The sequence below is a fragment of the Eptesicus fuscus genome, chromosome 5, assembly GCF_027574615.1.
Source record: "Eptesicus fuscus isolate TK198812 chromosome 5, DD_ASM_mEF_20220401, whole genome shotgun sequence".
Lineage (NCBI taxonomy): Eukaryota > Metazoa > Chordata > Mammalia > Chiroptera > Vespertilionidae > Eptesicus > Eptesicus fuscus.
The window spans coordinates 9,571,089-9,591,346 of NC_072477.1; the positions used below are offsets into that span (position 1 = coordinate 9,571,089).

General features: G+C 38.0%; 1 protein-coding gene across 5 annotated transcripts in view; it reads left to right on the forward strand.

The window, feature by feature from the left end:
• The window catches only part of PPP4R3A (protein phosphatase 4 regulatory subunit 3A), a 42,492-nt gene that overhangs the window by 10,357 nt on the left and 11,877 nt on the right, over positions 1-20,258 (forward strand). For 2 of the 5 annotated variants that reach the window (XM_028155918.2, XM_008148423.3), the window contains exons 3-10: positions 859-957; positions 5,460-6,077; positions 9,939-10,016; positions 10,098-10,214; positions 12,253-12,408; positions 14,111-14,242; positions 14,344-14,446; positions 16,154-16,312. In XM_028155918.2, the coding sequence (XP_028011719.2) occupies positions 859-957; positions 5,460-6,077; positions 9,939-10,016; positions 10,098-10,214; positions 12,253-12,408; positions 14,111-14,242; positions 14,344-14,446; positions 16,154-16,312 (1,462 nt within the window). The remainder of the gene's footprint in view (positions 1-858; positions 958-5,459; positions 6,078-9,938; positions 10,017-10,097; positions 10,215-12,252; positions 12,409-14,110; positions 14,243-14,343; positions 14,447-16,153; positions 16,313-20,258) is intronic. The other 3 variants (XM_028155920.2, XM_008148424.3, XM_054715826.1) reach the window with 2 other exon arrangements.

Sequence of the window (20,258 nt, forward strand, 5' to 3'; positions counted from 1 at the left end):
TTAGCCAGCCTCTGATTGGCTCTTTTCAGTTTCTTATCAGTGGGATTTAAATATAACTCTCTCTAGTGTCCTTCAGCATTTCATAGACTTCTCTCAATTAGAGGACCCTTTTTTTTGAAATGGTTGATTGCTGTGAAACACTGTGCATGTTTATTTAGTAAGTTTGAAAAGATACCTAGACCCTATAAATATTTTTATTATACCATGTGTATTGTAGAACACACATTATTTTGTATTACAGGGAATATAAAATGGTCTCTGTGTTTTAAGTGTAGTGTCTTGCTGAGATTATATCTTAATAAAAACTGTTTATTAAACTTACTGTTAAAAAAATGAGTATGTGTAAAGTGGTGGTAGGAGCTTGCTTCTTGAACCACAACACTGGTGCTTGTTTTAAAAAAATCTGTCTAGATAAATACTCACATACTACACATTTCGCCAATACTTCATGGGCCCCAGGTAAAGAGCACTTGATGTTGACAACAGGAGAAGGAGCTAGGTTTATCAATCCCATCCTCATAATATGCCCTAGTTATTAAATACTCAGATTTTTCTTTGAGCCTAAATTGTAACAACGTGCAAGCATAGGATACAATATTCACTTTGTGTGTTTTAATACATTTATTGTATGCTCATTTTTTCATATATTGGTTAAATTTCTAAAGGAAAACAGTTTTCATTTTATAGATTAGATAAAGTGAAGTGTAAAAAGGCATAGTTAATTACTGATACCTGTGTTGCAAAAAGTAAAAATGAGTACTATTCTCAATTCTTTGTTGTTTTCTTAATTTGCTTTATACTTTGAAGTAGCATGTGGTAATGTATGTTAATAATTCAGACTTTTTTTTTTCTTTCAAGGATACTTTGATTGTGTGGTCGGAAGCTGAAAATTATGATTTGGCTCTTAGCTTTCAAGAGAAAGCTGGATGTGATGAAATTTGGGAGAAAATATGTCAGGTAATTTTAAAAACTAGAAAACCAACATACTCTTTAAGTGTGTGTGTGTGGGGGGGGTTTGCTATGCTTTCAGCTAATGCCCAAGATTTTAAATAAATCCTATACACAAGCATTTCATATAGATCTCTTATATGTACTGTTTTCTGTAAAAAGCTTGAATTATAGAAAAGTTTAGTTTCTTTTTTTTTTTTTTTTTTTTTTTTAAGTTTAGTTTCTTGACACTAGACATCCAGCCCAGACCTTTGCTATATGCCAGAGTTTTCTTTTTATTTATTTTTTTATATCTTATTTATTTATTTTTACTGATTTGAAAGAGAGAAATTGATTTGTTGTTCCACTTATTTATGCATTCATTGGTTGATTCTGGTATGTGCCCTGACCAGGGATCGAACCCACACTCTTGGTGTATTAGGATGAAGCTCTAGCCAACTGAGCTACCCAGCCAGGGCTGGATGCCAGTTTTCTATTCAGCTGCCTTTGAGAGCTCACCCATTAGTGCTCATTTGCATCTCAGGTTTAATAATCCAAAACCAAACATAATCTCACTTAGATCTGTTCATTCTCCTATATCCCTCATATGAGTAAATGTCATCCAGTTGCTGAAACCAGAAACTTGAGGGTTGTGTTTATCCTTCCTTCACCCCTTATATTCATTCAGTTGCTCAATTCTAAATCTTAAATCCATTCACTTACCTTCATTTTCACTATTGCAGTTTACTAAGCCACCATCATTTTGCTTATTTATTTGCTTTCATCTTGACTGGTCTTTTCAAATCTGTAACATAGCAAGAGTGGTCTTTTTAAAAATGCATATCACTCTTTGTTCACTAACCTTTGTGGCTCTTCACTATTTCTCCAACTTCATCTTGTGTGTTCTAGTTGATTCTGAACTTTCCTAGTGACTTTAGTACTTCAGTCTATAATCTCCATAATCTTTTGTGAATGCATTTTATGTGCTCCAATGGTTTAAGTTACTGGCTCTTGTTATGGACTCATTTAGATCATTCCATCTTAAGGATAGTTTCTCTATCTCTAAAATTTATTTTAGATGGAGAATAATCTTTAGCAGGTTCTTTAATTCAGTGGTTGTCAAGGTTTAGTCCTCAGACCGGCAGCATGAGCATGGCTTCTTTTAAAAATGTTTTTATTAATTTTTAGATAGGATGGGAGAGGGGAAGAGATAGAAACATCAATGATGAAAGAATTATTGATCAAAGAATCATTGACCGGCTGTCTCCTGCATACTGGGGATCGAGCTCACAACTTCCCTTACTGGGGATCGAGCTCGCAACCCAGGCATGTGTCCTGACTGGAAATCGAACCAGTGACCACCTGGTGCATGGGATGATGCTCAATCCACTGAGCCACGCCAGCCTGGTAGAGCATGGCTTTTATAAGAACTTTAGGTCAGATTTTCTCTGTAAAGGGCGAAAACTAAATATTTTAAACTTTCTGGGGCACACAGTTTAACAGCTATTCAACTATGCTTTTTTAGTGCAAAAATAGCCATAGATAACACTTAAATAAATGGGAGTGGTTCTCTTCATGTAAAATTTATTTACAGAAACAGGTGGTAGGCCAAGTTTGGCTATAGTTCGTCAACCCTGGCTTTGAGCAATTCTTTTGCACCGTGAAATTTGAGAGCCACTGCCTTACTAGAAGCTATAGTGTCCTTGAGACACAGTTTTTCCTTAATTTAAAGAATTTTTTCTGCCATGTATTCTACTCAGCTGTGTTTTTCAAAAATTAACCTACCTTTAAGCTGTCCCTTCCTTCTAAGAGACTAGCATCTAAATGTCTCCTTTGTTTTCTGTTCCATACATTATTTTTATAGTATATTCCTCAAGATTTTGTCCATGGAGTTCTCTAAAAAAGGTGAAATAAATGAGCTCGGGTATGCTAAAATTATTAGCACCCATTCAGACAAGTTTTGTTCTCCTTCACCTTTCTGAGTTGAGCAGTCACACACTGGGCATAATCTTCTATTAGGCCAATATTTAACTCAGACCTGCACTTAATCTGTTATCATGCCTGGCTCTCCTTTAATATAATTGTCTAGTTTTTACTGTACTTTTCCTTAGTCTGTATTACCATAAATTTTTAGTCACCTTCATTTGGGGCACAGCTAATATAGTACTTGTATGCTTTCCTAGGAATCACTGGCTATTTAATGTTCTTTTCTGATCTCCAACTTTTACATAGTATGTGTTCAGTATTTTCTTTCTCAGTCACTCTTTTATGATCCTGTTTATACTTTTCAATCATATTTCTGGATCCTGGTGTATACTAGGGAACTCATTATATTTTGTTCTCACTGAAATCTTACATGTTTCTCAAGTTCTCACCACTTTTTGATCTAGAAACCATTTTCTAGTGTACTTTTTGATAGCAGTTATGTCTGGGTACATCTCTTTTCCCTTTTTATATTTTTCATGACCTTCACATTCTCATTATCTTCATATTTGTCCAGACTGACTTATAAAATTTATACTTTCTCTTAATGAAAGCTCTTTGCTAGCTTATACCTTTTGTTTTCATTCTTCCATTGTTCTGAAAGTAAGACTGAAATATATTTGTCAAATTGTACAATTCCATCTTAATTCCCTGAGCAGAGAAGATTCCAAGAGTATCTTAAGTACAGACCCTTTTCATTCATTACCTTCTTAATTGTTATATTTGCAAATTAGCTCAAGAAGATAGCATTTTCATTACAATAAAGGCTCTTGTTCCTTTTCTTTTTTTTTAATATAATGCTACCATTTTTTTATAGGTAAAACCATGGCTTGAAAATTAGGAATCTAAAGCTATAATGAGAACTTATGTAATTAACAAATCCAGAGCTAAACTTGAGATCATGCCAGGTACAAGCTATAAATGTGCCTAGCCTCCTGTGAGTGGTACTGCCCACTGGGTTAAGGTCAAGATGATATCACCTTACAGCATAATTCAAGACATATTCCAGGCCTCCTTCCCTTCCAGTATTCATCAACAATAGCCTTTTTGTTTTTGTTTTTACATTTTTATTGATTTTTTAAAAAGAGAGGGGTGAAAGGAAAGAGACAGTTGATTTGTTGTTTCACTTATTTGTGCATTTATTGGTTGCTTGTATGTGTCCTGATCAGGGATTGAACCTGCAACCTTGATTTATCAGGATGACACTCTAACCAACTAAGCTATCTGACCAGGGCACTATCTCTTAACTATGCTCAGTTAGCAATTTAAGTTTCTTGGCCATTTCATGTAAGGCCTAATTTTTCCATGCTTTCACTATTCACTTTGGCCTATTGGGCTGCTCTAGTGGCAGTTTTGCCAAGAGAGCAAAATGGTTTTGTTTCAATATATGTCTTTGACCTTTTGTAAAAATTATCTTTCTCCTTAAAATGTATTCAGCTGTGAAGACTTAAGTTACCTTTTTATAATTAAAGCCCCTACACTGACAAAGTTGGGGTTTTATGACAAAATTTAGGACTTCTGGGGGACCATGAAAGCTACAGGTTTGTGTATATAGACAGGAAAACTCTTCTGTGGTTTGGTTACTTAACTTTTAGTAGATATTCTTGGGGATAGCCGGTTGTGTGGTTCCATTTTTGTATGGGTACACTTGTTTCCCACTTAGTTTTCTTAATCATATTTTTGGGCTGTCAACCAATGTGTACAGCAAATCAGTGACCCACTTTGGTTCAAAGCCATTTTGTATATGCCCTTGGCCCTTGATTTCTATAATTGACATTAAGTGTTTTCTTTGTTGCTTACAATTATATATATTGTCCTTGGTCTCAGCATTATGATATTAGTTTGAATTTAACTCAAAGTTTAACTTTGAGGAGTTTTGTGACTAGCCTGGAAGCACAGTTCTATGAATGTTCCTGAGACTTACCCTGGTCTGTTGGAAAAGAGGGCGATGGGTATAAGATGTGAGTGTGTGTTTCAGTATCAGGCCTCTACATTGAGGGTCTAAAGGTAGGGTCTACAGGGCACTCTTTGTTCACAGGTAGGTTCGCATATCCTAGAATGTTTCTGTTACTGGTAAACCTTGCACTTATGAGGAATATCATTCCATATTTTAAAATAGAAAGTATATATTATTTTTAGAAATGTAACTTAGGAAAGTAGGCAGTTGAGTCAGGCTTGAAGGAGTCTTAAACTTGAAAATTATCGTTACAGTTTTCTTTTTTTTTAAATGTTTTTATTGATTCTAGAGAGAGGAGGGGAGAGGGAGAGATAGAAACATTGATGAGAGAGAAGCATTGATTGGCTGCCTCCTGCACACACAGCTCTTCCTCCTCCCCCCCTCCCCCCCCCAAATCAAACTTACAACCCGGGCACGTGTCCTGACTGGGACTCGAACCAGTGACCTCCTGATTCATGGATCGATGCTCAGCCAGTGGGCCACACTGGCTGGGCTCATTATAGTTTTCTTAGAATATCTCTTGTATTTATGTAAGAATATCATTTCACTTTGCTTGATTATATTGTCAGCTATCATAAATCTGATTTAATAGGTTCAAGGAAAGGACCCTTCAGTGGACATCACTCAGGACCTTGTAGATGAATCTGAAGAGGAGCGTTTCGATGATATGTCATCGCCAGGTTTAGAATTGCCATCTTGTGAATTAAGTCGTCTTGAGGAAATTGCAGAACTTGTGGCATCATCTTTACCTTCCCCCCTGCGTCGTGAAAAACTTGCACTAGCACTGGAAAATGAGGGTTATATTAAAAAGCTCTTGGAGCTTTTTCATGTATGTGAGGATTTGGAAAATATTGAAGGACTGCACCACTTGTATGAAATTATCAAAGGCATCTTCCTCTTGAATCGAACTGCTCTTTTCGAAGTTATGTTCTCTGAGGAATGTATAATGGATGTTATTGGATGCTTAGAATATGATCCTGCTTTATCACAACCACGAAAACACAGGGAGTTTCTAACAAAAACAGCCAAGTTTAAAGAAGTGATTCCCATATCAGATCCTGAGCTGAAACAAAAAATTCATCAGACATACAGAGTCCAGTATATACAAGATATGGTTCTACCTACCCCTTCAGTCTTTGAAGAAAATATGTTATCAACACTTCACTCCTTCATCTTTTTCAATAAGGTAGAAATTGTTGGTATGTTGCAGGTGAGTTTAATCATTTTTTTTCCTACTTAAAACAATACACATTGGATCAATACCATTTAAACTTTTGTCTTCAGCAGAAATAATTTCGTGTTCCCTTTAAGTTTTCTTTCTACAGTATGCCCAGTCTCAAGTCTGGTGTTTTAGGGTGCTTATATCGGAATGGCTTAGGCTGCAATTTTCTGGATTCTGCACAAAATACCATTCAAAATCTCTGTGAGCTGGCCAGTAGTCTGCATTTGTAACACTCCTGAAACAAAAAAATCTTTTAATATCGTATCCCATAGCATGTGAATTAGTCTATTCTAACTGCGTAGTGGAAAGGTTTGTGAGTTGCATACTTCCCGTTTTTTGTTTTTTTGATGCACATGATATTATAAGAATAACAGATAGGTGATATGACTTGAAAGGTATATCTTACCTGAGATCTACAAACAAAATAATTATTTGAAACCTGAATTTGTTATATAAAAGAGGCAAATAAATATCAGTAGAAGCTACTTGGTAGCATATGTTATAAATAAGGCAGCAAATTTAATTTTCACAAGTGTATCTTTTTAGACAATTGCTGTATTTTCAGTGTCTTTGGCCTTTGTCACCCTTTAAAAAAAGTGACTTCAAATAGAAGTCAATTTTACCAAAACTACTTTCCTGGAACTAGTAATAATTCCAGTTCATGTTGACTAATTTGACATGTTTTCCGTTCATTTAAGATGGACACAAATAATATAGGCAATACAGTCCAGTAAGTATACTAGTAATCTTCTATACAGTGTATTATAATTGACAATGGAGGAGGAAGAAGGGTTTTGGTACCAATTTCCATGTGTTCTTTGATATGAAACTAGTTTTTGCTAGCTACCTATAGAGCCTGTGTTCTGGTCCAGTTTTGATTCCTGGTTTCCTTGGATAGTACTGAGTGCTATGGGTCTTCTTCTTTAGCTCCACGTGGTTCTCATCTTGCTATGCAGTGATTTGTCACTTCTGTGTTTTCTTGGTCTTTATACCTATAAAATGCCAGTTTTACTTATTAAGTATGAATAATTGCAGGTTGTTAATGCTTCTTTGAAGAAGGGAGAATTTTACAAATTTTTGACAAGGAGTGATAGAGGTATAATTTAAAGCAGGTTTTTACCCACCTTAAATAAATACATAATCATATCTCTTACCATTGACTGTTCTACTTAACACTATTAAACGTTCTTATTCTTTTTACTTCTATACCGCAAATGCAGCAGTTCAGAGAATCTTTTTTAATTATTTGATTGCCTTTTGGTGGAATACATTATATCTGGGATACATCTTGAAATTGGATGCCATTTTAGGTATGGCCTATTTGTACTTTGTAGTAAAAGTAAAGGTGGGAGTAACCAAACTACTTCAGTATCATAAAATGTTTCTTGAGCACTTAGAACAGGGAATATGGAGGTTATAATCTAGTGGGATATTATGTGTATACATACACATACATATATATGTAGGTATCTTACCTAATAATAGACAAACATGTAAATTGATCGTACCTCCACTACGCCACCAGCCAATCAGAAGTGATATGCAAATCAACCCAACAATGATGACAGTTAATTTCATACACAGGCGCTGAGTGACGGGGGGTGGGGGGGGGGGGGGGGATGCTTCTGCCCCACCCCCGGTCTCTCAGGGCCTCTGGGCAGCGTGGGAAGGTGGGGCCTGAGTGGAAAGGGGCTGGATTGGAGTGGAAAGGCGGTGCCAGTAGCCAGGGAAAGGAAAGCCTATTCTAGCACGAATCTTTGTGCATCGGGCTTCTAATCCTAATATATAAAAACCCTGTGTCATAACGATCAGTAACGACTGGAGGCTGACCAACTGGAAGTCAGTGCTAGCCCCACCCCCAAGTAAGTGGTAAGGGGCAATCAGGCAGGCAGGCAGAGTGGTTAGGGGTGATCAGGTAGGCAGACCAGCGGTTAGGGGTTGCGAATGTGATCCCCCACGTCCCGCATGGTTCAGGGTTCAGGTTCAGGGTTTGGGTTCTGTAGGAGGCCGCACAAATGAAAGAGACTAGACAAGAAAATATTAATTTGGAAATATTGGGGGCCAGGCGGGAGCCCAGCTCAAGAGGAAGGACTCTACTTTGCACTGGCCTTTCGATCCCTTTTATTCAGGTTTGGGATCCACCCATAGCCCTTAGGCAGGCAATTTCCAATAACAGCTCGATGATAGCCCATCAGCAAATATTTACTTAAAGACTAAAAGGTGGAAGTTGCTTCAGCTCCCTTTGTCTGGACTAAACAGTGGGTGCATGGCTCTGCTTGTCCACCTCTTTCTGCTAGTGAAGGCAATGGGCAGCCTCCAACAAGGGGCGATCGGGTAGGCAGACGGCCCCCTTGCAGGGCTGGCCCTGCCCTCTAGCAAAGAAAGCGGAGGCCCAGGCCAGCTAAGCCATTGCACCCCAGCCTGTCACCTGCAGAGGGAGGCCACCGGTGGTGGGGGGCGGGGGAGGGGGGCCGGGGAGCAGTGACAGCAACAGGGGTGGGGCCAGCTGCCTGCAGCCCGGGGAGAAAAGCCCTGATCTCAGGCCAGGCCTAGGGACCCTACTCAAGGGGTCCCAGATTGTGAGAGGGTGCAGGCCGGGCTGAGGGGACCCCCAACTCCACCCCCCTCCCCCTGAGTGCACGAATTTTCATGCACCAGGCCTCTAGTGTGTGTGTGTGTGTGTGTGTGTGTGTGTGTGTGTGTGTGTGTGTGTGTGTGTTTAGACTTAGGCATGTCTGGCTGAAATAATGTTGAATTTACTTGTAGCTTAAGGTAGTATGGAATTAAAATAAAACAAAAATCTTTAAAATAGTGATGGAAAAAAATTAAACAGGCAATCAAGAAGGCTCTACTACCTACTGTGATTAGGCTTTGGGTAAATTTCTCAATCTCAATTATAAAATAAGGAGGCAAGATAATACCTGAGGTTCTTTCTAAGTTCTTACCCTATGAGAATGTATTTTGAATCCTTTTCAAAATTTAATGCATATTAAATTGTGTATATGGCATATTAAATTGTGTATATCTTCAAATAATAGATGTTTCTTTAAAAGCTCTTAATTTAGCCTTTTAAAAAATTGAGTCATTTCTGTGTCTTTAAACATCAAGGAAGCTTTATTTTCATTTTAATCTTTGAGAGGTTGTAGAACCTTAATTTCTAAAGTTAAAATTATGAAACCTTAAAACCAGGGTGTATAAATATTACCCATACCTGCTTTTGTAAATAAAGTTTTATTTGAACACAGCACACTCATTTACATACTGTGTATGGCTGCTTCCTACTATCACAACAGAGTTGAGTAGTTGTGGCAGAGACCATGTGGCCTGAAAAGTCTAAAATATTTAAAATGTGGCCCTTAAGCCCTAACCAGTTTGGCTCAGTGGATAGAGTGTCGGCCTGTGGACTGAAGGGTCCCAGGTTCAATTCTGGTCAAGGGCATGTACCTTGGTTGCGGGCACATCCCCAGTCTGGGGTGTGCAGGAGGCAGCTGATGGATGTTTCTAACTCTCTATCCCTCTCCCTTCCTCTCTTTAAAAAAAATCAAAATATTTTATATAAATAAATAAATAAATAAATAAATAAATAAATAAATAAATAAATAAAATGTGGCCCTTTATAAATAGACAGGAAATAGAGTGCTGCCAAAATATAAAGAACAGTCTTTCTGTATAAATCTCCAATTTATCCTTTAATAGTTTGGTTTTTCTTTCTCTCTTAAAATATAGCATCACCAATACCTTCTTTCCTTTTTGCAGTTATTACAACTTGTATCTTTTATTATAGCATCTTGAATTTTTTTTATTACACTCTTACCATTAAGTAGAATAATTTATCCTTTGATTTCACAGGAAGATGAAAAATTTCTGACAGATTTATTTGCACAACTAACAGATGAAGCAACAGATGAGGAAAAAAGACAGGAATTGGTAAGAACTTTGATATTATGGAGAACATGAAACTAAAACAACTGATCTTTTTTATTCACTGATCTTTTTTCCTAATTACAGGTTAACTTTTTAAAAGAATTTTGTGCGTTTTCCCAAACGCTACAACCTCAAAACAGAGATGCTTTTTTCAAGACTTTGTCAAACATGGGCATATTACCAGCTTTAGAAGTCATCCTTGTAAGTCTGTTTCTCCTTATATTTAATTACTATTATGTGTTTAATCCACAGAGATAATATATATGTAACATGCAAGTATTTGATTATAGCTAATATTTAATATTAGCTGTGTATTACACAGTATTCTACCTAATAAAATGGTAATATGTAAATTACCATCACTCCGCTACACCCACTATTGGGCCAGCAGGGGGCGGGACTCCGGGTGGCCGGGGTAGCCGATCGATTGGGCCAGCGTCTGCGCCATGGCTGTGCTGCGGCACAGAAAGGGCCTCTGGGGCAGCGAGCTCACGTCCCACTGCGGACCATCAAAAGCGGGGGAGCTGGGTGCCTGTCTGCTCCGGCACCAGTGGACAGGCACCCAGCTCCACCAGGATTGAAAGCGTGGGAGCTGGGTGCCTGTCTGCTGGTGCACCAGGCCTTTCGGAAGCCTCCACCGAGCCGGAGGCTTCTGAAAGGCCTGGTGCACCAGCAGACAGACACCCAGCTCCCCCGCGATCGAAAGTGAAAGCGTGTAGGGGACCCTACATGTGCATGATTCAATCATGCACTGGGCCTCTAGTCCTATATAATAAAAGCCTAACATGCAAATTGTCCCCTCGGGTGGTGGTTTGACTGCTCACTATGATGTGCGCTAATCACCAGGGGACAGCATGGAACATGGTGGGCGTTGGCAACTCAGCTCTGGCAGCAGGCATTCAGGTGCTAGGTGCCCACGAGGAGCCCCCGCACCCATGCGGCCTCTTCTGGGTGAGCCGAGCTGTAGCCACCGGGACCACAGGGGCTGGTCGGGCTCCCCATGGGTTTGCGCAGGAGCCGGTCTTCAAGGCCAGACGGCTTCCATGCGGCGCTGCTGGGCGGCCCAGAGGCCCACACTGCACCCTGGCCCGCGGCATCTGGCCGTGCTCACCGCATCTCTGCGTGGGGACTCAGGCGCTGTGACTCAGGCGGGGAGGAAGGCGCATGGGGTCCCAGGTGCTGCCAGGGCCCAGAGGTCAGCTGGGACCTTCCTTCCACGCCAGATGCTCACACTTTGATCGCCGACCAGGCCTAGGGACCACGGGCCTCTAGTTAAAAAGCTATAAAATTCTGGTATTAGAGTTCTTACATAGTACTGAAAGAATCCTCAGAAACTTTCCATCCTATATAATATAACCCTAATATGCAAGTCGACAGAATGGCGGAACAACCTTTGTGACGTGCACTGACCACCAGGGGGCAGACACTCAATGCAGGAGCTGCCCCCTGGTGGTCAGTGCGCTCCCACAGGGGGCGCGTGCTCAGCCAGAAGCTGGGCTCATGGCTGGCAAGTGCAGTGGCAGTGACGGGATCCTCTCCCACCTCTGGCGCAGCTCTAAGGACACCGTAAGGACCCCACGGTGGATGTTCCCCTGAGGGATCCCAGGCTCAGGAACCCCCCCCCCTTCCCTCCCTTCTCCTCCCCAGTGCCCAAATGTGTGCACTGGGCCTCTAGTATCTTTAATAATAAAAGGGTAATATGCTAATTAGATTGGATGTCTTCTGGACGTCATTCGAATGTCCTTCCTGACAAAGCCAGGGCAGGAGGGAAGCCAGCCCGGGTCCCGGGTCCCGGGTGCCTGTGGGTGGCCTGAGGGAAGCCTGCCCGAGTCCTGGGTGCCCACAGGTGGCCCGAGGGAAGCCGGCGCCTGGGTCCCGGGTGCCTGCCGGCCGCCAGAGGAGGGAAGCTTGGGTCCTGGGTGCTGGAGGGAAGCCGGTGCCAGCAGCCGGGGGAAGGAAGGCCTTATCTTGCATGAATTTTCGTGCATCGGGCCTCTAGTTTTTAATAATAACGTATTAACTTTGGAGCCTATTAGATGACATGTTAAGTAGGAAAGTAAACAGGAATAAAAGAAAGTATAACTTTATCCATGGAAAAGGGTTTTTACATGCAGCAGAATTTCCTTTACCTCTTTTTTTTTTACTGCAGTGTTTTCTTATAATTTGTTAGGTTGAATTTATGTAGCCATAAGTTCCATATTTTTATAATATAGGAGACATAAGTTCTTTTTATCTGCAGGGCATGGATGATACACAGGTGCGAAGTGCTGCTACTGATATATTCTCATACTTGGTTGAATATAATCCATCCATGGTACGAGAGTTTGTCATGCAGGAGGCACAACAGAATGATGATGTAAGTAAGAAGTTAACAGAGCAAAAAATAACCAACAAGGTAAATATTATTTGCACTAACAGTAACTGTATTTATTTAAGATTTAAATAGTTAATGTTTGGGAAAAGTGTAGCCATAATATCAAATGGCTTATTCTTCCCCTAAATTGGCTACTGTCACAGTTTTAAAGTGTGTCTTACAGCAGTTATTTGTTAATGCTCAACTTAAATTTCTTTTTAAATTTTTTAGATTATTAATTCTGAAGTTAACTTTCTGTAATGTTTAAATCATTTAATCAATAAATTGTTATTCTGTATGTGGAATTAATAACTTTCCTAGGAAAACATTGACTTTGCTAGGGATTGAGTCTCAAAATCATCAAGAATGAAGAAATGAAGCACAGTCCCTTGGAAAGTGTTTAGGGTGCCTTACCTAACCATAGGGAACAAGCTGTTGTCTTGTTCATACACATACATATTTTAAGTAAGTGAGAGAATATATCCTGATAATGGGAAGGGCACTCCCAGAGTAAATGGTGTGTGGCATATGTGACAGCCCTAAATGTGTGTGCTCTGTTCTGTTTTCAGATAAAGCAATGATTCTGATTCCCCCCACCTCCACCCTTCTTCCCCCATAAAATCTTGAAAGTAATTTTTTACTTAATAATAAACTAAGATGTTCTTCCTTCAACTTCTTAAGGAGTGAGGTTGGAATTATGTGGATCTTTTATCATAGTTTTACAAAATGAGAAAATAAACTTTTACTTTTAAAAAGATCCTAATTAATGTGTTGTGATGTCAAAGAGAAGTGGACTGTCTAATAACCTCTCTACTTAGGGTTGTTTTTTAATTGTAATGTCAGGGTAGGTACAGAAAAGTACAAGTTTGAACTGTTGAATATTACCATTTTCTTTTATAAAATAGACCTATCTTGAAAGCCAAAATATCTATATTAAAATAAAGGCTATTCTTATTGGTCCTGTAACCCACTAGTTGAAGATACATTAATGTAGTTTACTCACATGCATTAGGTCTCTTGATTCCTAGTCTTAATCATCATTTCCATATACTGTCTGCATTTTCTTTTTTGTCTATCCTACCATTACATATATAGGCAAGAGCAGGGATTTTCTCATTGAATCAATTTTTATTTACTCCTTGTGCCAGGAACACCAGTCATAGTGACATTTGGAATCTATAGAATACATTTATTCTCCTGTGTTTTCCTCTAAATATTATAATCTTGTTTCCCCAATTTCAGACATTCAGGTACCAACTAACTTTTTTCTTAAAATGGAAACTTTATATCGTTTCCATAAATGGAGTATAGATATAGATATCACTTGCCATGAATAGAAGGAATCCCATAAAAATGCATTGAAAGTAGAACAATGTTATAAATTTTAGCTAAATATTCTTACTGTTAAAGCTATGAACCTAAGGCCCATTTGCCTTCTTCAGGAAGGATATTTTGTTATCAAGATGTGTAAAGATTATTAGCACCAAATTGAAACTTTGTTTTTGCTTTAATCAGAGGGATTTACAGATACTATAAAAAGAAAGAAACTTTAATTTTGGTAGTATTTAGTGTAATGTGCCTGTGCCACATTTTAGGGAAACACTGCCATATACCTATTAAGTTAGTCAAGCATTTCGTTTGAGGTTAACAAGATTGCTAGAGCTAGCTATAATGTAGTATGTCATAGTATTTGCTTTTTCCATTCCCCCATAATAAATGATCCTTATTGTATTTTTCTCACCAGGATATTTTGCTCATCAACCTCATTATAGAACATATGATTTGTGATACAGACCCTGAACTTGGAGGAGCAGTCCAACTTATGGGCCTGCTTCGAACTTTAGTTGACCCAGAGAACATGTTAGCTACTTCCAATGTAAGCCACGACTGTTTTTCTGTTTATCACGCTAGTATATTGTTTATTGCTGATAGTAACCAATGCAGTTAAAGTTCATGGAAGTGTTTTTGGTTCCTTAGAAAACAGAAAAGACTGAATTTCTGGGTTTCTTCTACAAACACTGTATGCATGTCCTCACTGCTCCTTTACTGGCAAATACAACAGAAGACAAACCTAGCAAAGGTAAGATAATGCAGATTGGTAGTTCTTTGTTCTTGAATTCTAAAACTCATGGTGTTAACATAGAGATCTAATGTATTTTCAAAAGAGGTGTTCAAAGTAAAATTTCTTTCAAGTATTATAATCATAGATAACAGGTCAAAGAAAATAAGAGAATTGCTTTCGGATTTTTTAATTTTATTTTAATGGGGGAGAGGGGTGTGGGAGAGATTTATTGTTCCATTTATTTATGCCCTTATTGGTTGATTTTTGTCCCCGATCGAATCCGCAACCTTGATGTATTGTGATGATGCTCTAACCAACTCTAGCTATCTGGCCAGGGCGCCTTCAGAATTTTAAAACAATTTTTTCTGAAAGCAGTGTTTGTTTTTAGTTTGCATTTATATACATGAAATAAATAGAGGTAGCTATGAGAAAATTCATTTTAAGTTATTTATACTCCAGATGTGTAGTAGAGCGAAGCTTGCACTCAATATTAAGCTATTTATATTTGCATTGAGGATGAATCCTATATAATAAAAGGCTAATATGCAAATCGACCAGACAGCGGAACAACTGGTCGCTATGATGCGCAATGACCACCAGGGGGCAGATGCTCAACGCAGGAGCTGTCCCCTGGTGGTCAGTGCGCTCCCACAGGCGGAGCACTGCTCTGCTAGAAGCCAGGCTCAAGGCTGGTGAGCGCAGCAGCAGTGGCAGGAGCTTCTCCCACCTCCGCGGCAGCACTAAGGATGTCCAACTGACGGCTCCCCCAGGGGGCCTAAGCCATCAGTCGGACATCCCCCAAGGGCTCACGAATTTCATGCACTGGGCCTCTAGTCAAAACATGATTATTATTACTTCTGCATTTTATTCCTTTAGCTTTTAGCTTGTCTGTTAAATTTAGAAAGAAGTTGTAGGTTCATCATTGGGAAATTCCTTATTGAAGCTTTCAGAATAATTGTGTTATTTTGTCATATGAATTATCAGTATAGAATATTTTAACTTACAGCACCACTTAGAGAATAAATGTTAAATTTACTTTTTTTTTAATGACTTTGGAATCAAGTCTTGGAAACAAGATACACTTATTTCTCCTACCTACTGTATTCCTATTAGGTAAAGTTTGAGGCTTTTTTTCCAGACCCACGTGTTTAATTCATCAAGCATTTAAAGGCATGTGCTGTAATCTTTAGGGGCTTAATTGGGGAATTGAAAAAAATTAGTAAAATACTTTCAGAGGCTTACTGCCTGGTGAGGAACGTAAGCCAATCATTGTAGTTCAGTATGGATTCATTATGTATAATAAAGGAGGCACAGAACACGCTTGATTCATAGAAGCAGAGAAATTCCACCAAAGACTAGATGTGTCTGGCAGGACCTCCCTCCTATGCTATGCTGAAGGATGTGTTAAGACGTGGTAGAGCATTCTTGCACTTGGAATAAAGCAGATCTAGTAGATTTGTATACCATCTCTGCTTTACTGACTTTTCAGACTTGGGTCTTGTAAATCTAATTCCTCATAGAGTTATTTAAATTAAGTAAGAAAAACTGTAAAGCATCATTCTTAGCACATGGTAGGCATTCAATGAATTTTAGTTTCTTTTTCCTTAACTTTAAAATATTTGGGTTAATGGAAGGAATTTTACTTGATTGGAATTTAGGTTCTTATATTTGGGGGAGAAAAAGAAAATTAGCCATTAAATATAAATTGTATTTTGTTTATTTTAGATGATTTTCAGACTGCCCAGTTGTTGGCACTTGTATTGGAATTGTTAACATTTTGTGTGGAGCACCATACCTATCACATAAAGAACTACATTATTAATAAGGACATCCTCCGGAGAGTGCTAGTGCTTATGGCCTCGAAGCATGCTTTCTTGGCATTATGTAAGTGTTGCTTCTGGTAGAATTACTTATCTGTATATTATCATGTTGTTGGTATTTTTAGGTCTCATTGCCTAAGAAGAAATATTCACTGATTTCAGGTCAGGAGAGCTAATACTAAATTACACTGATTATGTATTTGTGCCACATTCTGAGCAGCTGATTGTCCTGACTTTCTTCTTTCTCGTTACTATCCAGCAAAGGGTTAAAGTGTATCTGTAAAATGTATTTCCATAGAGTGTTATAGTCCATCATTGAGATGGCCTGAGATCATTTTACCTCAGTTACCATTCTTCAAACTTAGCATTGCATTACTAATTAAAAATTACACATTCTTCTTGTTATACTAGTCTCAAAATCATGAAGAAACATTTTCATAATTTAGAAAACTGATACCTGATAGAACTGAGTTCACAAAGCACATTCTCTCTTAAATTACAGAATGCCTAGCACAGATGTATACAGATGGTCCATTTCTTAATTCCACAAATAATTTTTCTCCAGCTTTATTGCAGTGTATTTGACATATAACATTGTGTTACCTCAGATATTTTAGAGCAGGGTGGCAATTGTAGCGAAATCTGACCTGTGGTCTATTTTTGTGCAACTGGCAAACTGAAAAATGGTTTTTATGTTTTTAAAGGGTTGTTAAAAAAAGGTGAGAGACCATATGACCATACGTGGCTCACAAAGCCTAGAATATGTACTGTGTACACCTTTATGGAATGGTTTGTTAACTCTTTTAGAGCAACAGATAGTCTTTTAACAAGATTGTTTATGGTTACACAGTTCTCTAAAATTATTTTCACTGTGTTCTTAAGACCCTACTTTTTTGAAGTAAAAAAAACATTTTTTCTGTATTGGAAAAAGGTTAATCTATTCTTGATCATATAGCAGCCAGCCTTCTTTGGTTAAGTTGGTAGACCAATTTTAGGGGTACCTTAGTGACTCATTAATAGACATCTGCTGGTAAGTAACTTACACTTTTTGGTATTTATAGGTAAGTTTTGTTGTTTTGTTGTTATTGTTTAAAGGCATCATAGTCATACACATATACCCATTTTTGCTCTTTTTTTTTTTTACATCATTTAAAATTTTTTTCCTTTATTTTTAAAAACTTCCTTAAATTATAAAAACATTATAAAAAGAATGCTTCTGGTGATGATTTGTTTTATCAACATTTTATCTTTTATCTATTAGAAATAGGTTTCCTTCTAAAAAATTCATTAAACTTTCTATCAGGATAACAGTTGTTACACTTGACAGTTTTTCAGGCCTGTGTACACATTGTAGTTTATACTGAGAATACATCTGGACAGAGTGTATTTTTCAATTTTCAGATATTTAGTACAACTACTTTCTGCTAATTATCCAGAACCTTTGATATTACTTTAGTGATCGTTTTTTCCAGCCAGAAGTAATAGTATTGGTGGCATTAACCTAGACTGCTAAGGGCAGCAAAAAATAAATTTATTATTTTGGTTCTATCCTGCTTTTGCATATGTTTATGAGCTTATTAGCACATGTGAAAGAAGGGCTTTTAAATTAATGTGCATTTTCCTTGTATACCTATCACAGCAAAAGTGAGCCCCAAGACCCAAGTTGAGAGGGAGTTTTAATGAATGCTTCTTTGAATTATGTCCACCATAGAAAGTTTTGTTTGAATGTGGGAAAGGGAGTTTGTGAGCAGGTGGGATGGAAAGGAACAACTGAATAAATAAGTTAATCAGTTTATTTCAATAAATTTAATAAATACTACCATATTTCATTGATTCTAAGGCAGCGGTCGACAATCTTTTGGACCACACGGACCACCAGTGGTCTGCGGACCATTGGTTGGTGACCGCTGCTCCAAAGGTTTCCTTAAACCAGCGGTCACCAACCTTTCGGACCTCACAGACCACCAGTGGTCCACAGACCACCGGTTGGCGACCGCTGTTCTAAGGTATATATTTGTATGCATTTCTCATTTCTCAAATTAAGGTAAGTCTTAACAGTTAATAGCATGATCTGTAGCTCTGTTTGTCCATTTTGTTTTCTTAGTAGTAGAAAAGATAAAGAATTTTGCAATCAGTGGCATCTTCGATTTGAAGAAGTATGATATATACCTGGAACAATGAAGATGATTATGACCTGTACTCAGTTTATTAGGAGGAGGTGGTCTATAAAAATCAAAACACATCATCATAAGCACTATATTGTGATGTGTTTAGTGGAAATGGTTTATTCTACATGAATAAGGCAGATCAGGGAAATTTTGAAGAGTTCAGTTGAGTTTCTATTAGTCATGGGGGGAGAGTGACATTCTTGTTTGAACATGCTGTTAAGATGTGCAAATGTGGCAAAGTGTGGTGTGTGAGTGTTTTGGGGTAGGTAGAACACAAGTCCCATAAGAGAGTGGCAGGAAAGGTCTCTTCAGTTCTCCATCTCATTTGGCTTGCAGTATTGCAAAGAAAATGTCTCATAATTTAATGAGAACTATGAAGAGAATCATTACAAATTAATGAAAGTTTATCTTTTAGGAAATGTAAGCATGCCAGATAAATCTTGGTTATGTTTTATTATTAATATTTTCCAAATGAAGTTATCATTGAACCTAATCCTCAAATTATTCTCAGTGTGGCTATCTTCCCAGTATTGAGAATATAAGTAGCTTCTGAAAGAAGATGCCAGTCAGTAGGAATGAGCTCTTTAGGACTGGCTTTGCAGTATACAGGAGTTTTTATCAAGGATTTCTAAAAGAGCTAAATAAAATTTGAGATGATTTAAGGTATTCGTCTTCTGATAAAGGAGTACATTAAAATGCTAGGTATAGTTTTGTAAGGAAGGGTTTTGTAAGTAAATTTAGATGCATACTTGTAAGGACAAAATATAAATGAATGGTTAAGTGTAAACAATTTGGGGACTTGGGGAACTTTCCATTTTTTATATCTACTGCTGCTTAATTAGTATACTTCTATCACATTTAAAGACAACTAATCAAGTCTGCAGCTAAGACTAGCAATACTTTCAAATATAGGTTAGAGATATGTACACACACACACACACACACACACACACTCTAGTAATAGCAGTCTTAATTCTTTGCCTTTTCAGGATTCTTGGATCTTACATTGTAGCTTTCTAGCTCATACTTTTATGTTGCTGTATTTTTGTTGAAAATATGGAAATCTATAAGAGGAATGAGATAATTTTGTTGGAGGTGCTTTTATTCAGCTATCAGTTAATTACACAGGAGGCATAAAGTCTCAAACTTATTACATGAAATCTCATGTTGTATAAGGTAAAGATGGATTACTTGTTTTAGAGATGATTGAAACTAACCACAAAAGATTTCTGGCCTGTTAATAATGAAGGCTAGAGGTGTGAGTGGAAGCAGAGTGCACTTTATATTGAAAATCCTATGGTTATGTCAATTTGACATATCCCAAAAGCTTTCCCTAAAACCCCGTTGAGCAACTTGACTTCTCAGAACTCACTGGTAAATTTTTGAAAGCAATTTTTTATTTAACAGCAAAAAATAGTGGTTGGATATTTTCGATGCAGGTTTCTTTTGGGGGAAAGGTTTGAGTGGAAACAATACAGGTTTTGATAAAAATAAATGAGGGCAAATGGAAATGAGGAGCAAAACAAAAAGACCATTAGAACTACCTTCTGTCTGTATCAGCAGTTTCTGAACAGGGGTGCTATCTGCAGACCCTTAGTCTTAGTGAATTCTAGGAAGGGAGCTGCTTTTCACTGACCTAGGAACTGCATGCAGACCACAGGGTTCAGCTAGTGTGTGTTATGGTAGGACACAAGTCAGTCTCCACAAGGCCTATAAAGTTGGAGTACCAATTCTTAGTAGCTCTTGCCTCAATTACTAAAAGCTTAAAATTTGGCCTTAGTAGCATGAGCTCTAAAGTATTGATTTTTATTCTCACAAATGGAACTGCCTCACTAAGTTCAT